At 54.9% G+C, this 6000-nt stretch overlaps 1 protein-coding gene across 19 annotated transcripts in view; it reads right to left on the reverse strand.

Annotated features, from left to right (window-relative positions):
* The window catches only part of SEPTIN6 (septin 6), an 81340-nt gene extending 75545 nt beyond the window's left edge, over window positions 1–5795 (reverse strand). For 16 of the 19 annotated variants that reach the window (XR_013412519.1, XR_013412516.1, XR_013412521.1 and 13 more), the window contains exon 1: window positions 4158–4278. Coding sequence is in view for 10 of the 19 variants with exons in the window: in XM_015128092.2 (XP_014983578.1) it covers window positions 4158–4187 (30 nt within the window). In the remaining 9 variants the exon portion in view is untranslated. 19 annotated transcript variants of the gene reach the window in all.
* Window positions 5796–6000: the final 205 nt, after the last annotated feature.

Below are 6000 nucleotides of genomic sequence, written 5' to 3' on the forward strand. Positions count from 1 at the left end.
ATGCAACACTGAAAGGAACAGCTTATTCAAAGAGCCAGCACATGCAGCTTTTGGGGCCTGCCCTGTGCCTTGGTTACCTTGGACAAGTCATGGAACTTCTCGAAGTATATATCAATAGCAGCCCAAGCCACCTCATAGGCAGGAGGTGAGGTGGGGCATCCCAAAGATCTTCTATAGTTCTTTAATTATTTCACAGTGTCCACAATTTGTCACTCCAACTAGACTATAAGCTTAAAAGCCACGAACGTCTTGTTTTGTTTTGTTTTGGTTTTGTTTTTTGAGACGGAGTCTCGCTCTGTCGCCCAGGCTGGAGTGTAGTGGCGTGATCTTGGCTCACTGCAAGCACCGCCTCCCAGGTTCACCCCCTCAGCCTCCGGAGTAGCTGGGACTACAGATGCCCACCACCACGCCCGGCTAATTTTTTTGTATTTTTAGTAGAGATGGAGTTTAACCGTGTTAGCCAGGCTGGTCTCAATCTCCTGACCTCGTGATCCGCCCCCCTCGGCCTCTTTTTTTTCTGTTTTGAGACGAAGTCTTGCTCTTTTGCCCAGGCTGGAGTGCAGTGGTGCAATCTCGGCTCACTGCAACCTCTGCCTCCAGGGTTCAAGTGATTCCCCTGCCTCAGCCTCCTGAGTAGCTAGGATTATAGGCACGCGCCACTACAGCCGGCTATTTTTCGTATTTTTAGTAGATACGGAGTTTCACCATGTTGGTCAGGCTGGTCTTGAACTCCTGACCTCATGATCTGCCCACCTCAGCCTCCCAAAGCGCTGGGATTACAGGTGTGAGCCACTGAGCCCAGTCCAATCACGAACATTTTTTAAAGCCTACTACCTTTTTTTGTCCAGTTGACAAGGGCTAACCATAGTGCTGGCCACATATCATTCAATCAAATAAATATGGACACAGTGGAGAAATGGTGTTGTCACACCAAACCCTTTGTGGTGTTCATTCAAATGGGATGGACTTGTATTATGTGCACCAGAATTGAGCTTCCAAAGTTGGCTGCATGCAATATAAGCCCTACCCAACAAGCCTTACCCAACAAGGCTTGTTTTAATCACTAAGGATGTTTACCCACAGTGACTCTCAACTGACTCTAGAAAGAACACAACCACTGCTTACACACACACACACACACACACATACACACACACACTAGGGCACTTACTCGTATGGTACCACGTCTCAGAGCTCATTAAAAAGAATTCTTAGCCGGGCGCGGTGGCTCAAGCCTGTAATCCCAGCACTTTGGGAGGCCAAGGCGGGCGGATCACAAGGTCAGGAGATCGAGACCACAGTGAAACCCCGTCTCTACTAAAAATACAAAAAATTAGCCGGGCGCGGTGGCGGGCGCCTGTAGTCCTAGCTACTCAGGAGGCTGAGGCAGGAGAATGGCCTGAACCCAGGAGGCGGAGCTTGCAGTGAGCCGAGATCGCGCCACTGCACTCCAGCCTGGGCAACAGCGTGAGACTCCGTCTCAAAAAAAAAAAAAAAAAAAAAAAGAATTCTTGGCTGGGAGCGGTGGCTCACGCCTGTAATCCCAACACTTTGGGAGGCTGAGGTGGGCAGATCACAAGGTCAGGAGTTCGAGACAAGCCTGGCCAACATGGTGAAAACCTGTCTCTACTAAAAATACAAAAACTAGCCAGGTGTGGTGGTGGGCACCTGTAATCCCAGCTACTCGGGAGGCTGAGGCAGGAGAATCACTTGAACCCGGGAGGCTGAGGTTGGCAGTGAGCAGAGGTTGTGCCACTGCACTCCAGCCTGGGCAACAGAGCAAGACTCCGTCTCAAAAAAAAAAAAAAAAAGAATCCTAAGCTAGCCACACTTAGGTTTATTCTCTAGTCTTCTGTTCCCAAACCCTGAATACATGTTCCTTGGAGGAAACAAGCAGCAACCAGATGTCCAAGGTCTCCTGAGTTAATTCCATCTTCCCTGGTGAATTACAACTTCTTGCAGACACAAAGGAGAACAGAGAGACAAATGACACATAAACAGGAGCTTCACTGGCTGGGGGAGGGGGGCATGGAGAGTGACGTCAGTTTTCCCAGAAACCCATTTATCACGATAACAAGGTCTCGAGTGCTTAGGCTGCTCTTTCAGCTTCAGAATCTGGCGTACAATTATGTTCTTCATCATACAGTATGGCAAGGCCAGCCAGAGCAAACTGGAGCCATGCAAAGCAAACCAAGTGGCCCTAAACCACCCCCTCACCCCCATTTGCAGAACAAAGGGCATCTCTGGGTTGCCTGAGTTGTGCCTGAGGTGAAACACACACAATCTTCTGGAATGTTCCCCTTTGCAACATCTGCCCTGCAATCCTAATCCAGGCAAGAGAAACTGGTGAGAATATGGAGGACAGGTCAATGCAAATTCATTAGCTGACATGAAAAATCATTAGCCTCATTTTTGGATGGAGCAAGTGTAATCCCAGAGATTAATTCCTCTACTTCATATACCATCTCTGACATGCAGGTAACCAGGAGCAGAAAAGCCACAGCAGAAAAGAGGGAGCCCTCAAAACACTAAAGCAATAAACAATGAGAGTGCCAATCTTGGGGGAAGAAAATTCTCTCAAATTCCGTCATCACAGAGAATGTCTCCTGTCTACTCCTGGTCCTTCCACATCATGACTGCATAAAGTGCACTGTGCTAGGGTGTGCAGGGGGTGGAGGAGGTTCTGAAGAAATGATCCTGCCTTTCCAAACAGGGGCAAAAGAGAGGAATACATTAATACATATTCTGTAGAGAAAATACTATCAGATTCTGGCTTCAGATTTTGAAAAATCAATTTCAATTACACCAAATACCTAGAGGCTTTTTTTTTTTTTTTTTTTTGGTACTGTAATTGCATTGCATGAACTATTTTCCTAAACAAGTAAGCTACAAGGTTGAAAAACATTTTTATGTGGTTCAGAGATTTTCGTCAAGTAGCATTTGGTGTCATGGGATTTGACCTACCTCTGTCTCCCACTCCTTCCTCACCTCGGGGTGCTGGTGGGCTTCTTAAAGTCCCAGATACCCATGGATGAATAGACAAGCTAGGGTGTCCCCCCCAAATGGAATTCATCGCCCTTTGCAACCAAACTTCTGGTCTAAAAAACAAACATGGAGCCTCAGGTCACTTCAACATGGTTTCTCTGCACATCGCAGGCTGGAAAACTTCAGTTCTTTAAATGAAGATTTTTTTTTTTTTTCCCGAGTCGGTCGCCAACAAAAAAAGAGACGGCACCGCTTTTGCGAGTCTCACACTTATTTTCCTGAGTCTCCATAGAAAGAAGCCAGCTCCACAGGTTTTGGCACACAAGCCCAGTTACACTGAACATGCACCCGAGACAGATCCTCAGAGGCCCGCTCCAAAACATGCCAAAATACGCAGCCAGCCACCTACAGGCCAGCCAACTGCACCCTACACTGACGCACAAATGAGACCCAGAGGCACACAGCACAAGCAGACAGAGAGGCGTTCGGACACACACCACAGAGGTGAGCACACTCAGAGAAACAGGCGGACTTCTTTGGGTCACAGACAGAACCCCGGCGCCGCCGCCGCCCGCCCGGGAAGACACGAGCGCGCGCGCGTGCACACATACGCGCACACCGATACACACACAGACGCAGTCACATATGTAATGCATATAGAGAAACCTTATCCCAGCCAGTCACTTCCCCGCCCCCCTCGCCACTCACAGCCTTCTGCCCCAGGCTAACCCCAGCCCCGCGCCTCTTTGCCTATGCCGTCCCGGGTCACAACGGGCAGCCGTGCGCAGGGGCGCGGCAAGGCCAGGGTGCCAGGGACCTGGAGGGCTCGGCGGCTCCTACGGCCATTCATTCGGCAACGCCCCAGCCGTGGGGCCGCAGCTGCAGCGAGGGAGGCGGCCGCACTCACTGCGGCTCTTGGGCAATGCAAGTTCAGCCGCCGGCCCACAGGCTTTGCCAGCCCCCCTGCCGCCCCCCGACCCCCGCGCGCCACCACCGTTTTCCGGGACTGGCTGGGGGACTGAGCTGCTGACCCCGGGAGCAGAAGTCCCACCGTGCCCTCGGCTCCTGGATGCTGCCTACTGCCCTCCTCGCGATGTGGGGGCAGCGGCCAGGTCTCCTTGACCCTCCCCAGGCCCTGGGCCCTGGCCCTGGCACCCAAGCTCTGCACTTACCACCTGGCGAGCTATATCGGTCGCTGCCATCGCTCCTGCGTCCGCCAGGGCTGCCACGGGTGCAGCCGCAACGGGAGCTACTGCACAGGAAACAGAGGAGCTCCTCCGACAAAGAGAAAGTGTTACACTTCGGGCGCGACCAAGTCCGGTGGGGGGAGGTGCAAGGGAGGGGCCCCCTCGCCGCTGCTCCAACCCCAACCTCCCCTCTACCGCCCACCCCTTGAAAGTAGGGTATGGAGAGGGGGCGGATTTAACGCGCCGCTTCCCACTTCGGCCAGCCCAGTTCCAGTTCTTCCTGCAACCCCAGCCGCAGGCTTCTGCGAAGGGGGGCGGGGGCTCCCCTCGGTGACCACGTCCTCTGCCCCCCCCGCCACTTGGCTCCGTGGTACGTCCCGACCTCTGCTGAATTGTCACACCCCCCTGCTCTCCTTTACATCTCTAAGTCCCCAGACCCCGGAGGCTGGAAGGGAGCCCCCGCCCCTCCCCCCTCCCATGCTAAGCTCAGCGGCCAAGCTCTGCAGTTCTCCTCCCGGCCCCCGGAACCCCCCTTCCTTTCCACCGAGATCCCAGGGTGCTTAGATGGGTGCGCCTTGGCCGCTGGAGTCTCGATGCCCCACTGTCGTGTCTCCCTCCCCCCATGGCCCGGGAGCGCAGCTGAGGCCGAGGTACAGGGGAGGCCTGCGGCACCTGCCGCTCCACAGTAGAGCTTAGCAAGGGGGCCGGTGGGGGGAGCCGCACTGCAGTCCCGCAACTGAGCTGAGCTGTGGCATGTGGGGTCCGAGGCTAGAGGTCTTGAGACGCTGCTTCTGCCCAGGGGTTTCCAAGCCTTGGGTGCTGTGGGCTGTAATTTCGTGGAGCAAAGCTCACCACCTTTGGGTACGTAGTACAGACGGAACCCACGCCTCCTCTCTCCGACCCAGCCCTAGACGCTCAGCAAGACCAGAGACTCGGACCACCCACCCCTTCTAGTACCAGAGGAGGGTCTGGGGATGAAGGTTGCCAGCTCTATGGAGCGAGATGGAGGGGCGGGTGACGGGGAGCGGCCTCCAGTCACTCTGTCCCGCCCCCTGATTTCTCCTTGACCCTCATTCAGCCCGGGACAAGGCGGCCAATAGGGCGCAGAGGAGAGAACTTCCGAAGGCAGGAGTGTGCCCGCCCGCCCTCCTTATCCCCCTGGCCCACCTCCGCGGGTCCTCTCTCGTGGGCACCTCTCCACTTCTCCGGCTCTGGCGCCCTCTCCTCTCTCCTGGGGCTGGCCTCTTGCTAGCTCCCTGTCACTGGAGCACGCTGGCAGATTTGGCATGCCCGAGGCCCCAGCGGGAGGGACAGTACATTCCACTCCTCAAAAGGGCAGGTTCCCTGCTGTGGGAGAGAGACCTGGGCCCGCCAGAGGGACCCCAGATGGGGGAGGGGATGACAAGCCTATGGAGGAAACCCCGGCCCAAGAGGGGGCCCCAGTGGAGCATGGGAGATGACCCCTTAAAGGCCCAAGGCTGGAGCAGCTGAGGGGGAGGCAGGAGAGAGGAAAAAAGAAAAGTAGGAACCAGGGAGAGAGAGGAAGACCCAGAGGCCCTGGTCTCGGAGAAGTCAGGGAAGACAAGAAAATGGAGTGGCCAAAGAAGAGCATGCCTGGCACTTGGTTCCACCTGCTGGATGGAGCTTCTCACATTCTCTCGGGAAGCCCTTTATGTATGTACCCTGTGTGCCTGGAGAACAAGGGCTCAGCAAACGCATCCCGGGGCCGAGTGTAGGGTCGCAGCCAGGAGGCTCTCCATTAAGCTGAGGGCAGAGAATTCGGAAGCGTGCGTGGGGGGCGGGGATAAGGAGGTAGAGACACAGTGAG

This window comes from Macaca mulatta, chromosome X (genome assembly GCF_049350105.2).
Source record: "Macaca mulatta isolate MMU2019108-1 chromosome X, T2T-MMU8v2.0, whole genome shotgun sequence".
Classification (NCBI taxonomy): Eukaryota; Metazoa; Chordata; class Mammalia; order Primates; family Cercopithecidae; genus Macaca; species Macaca mulatta.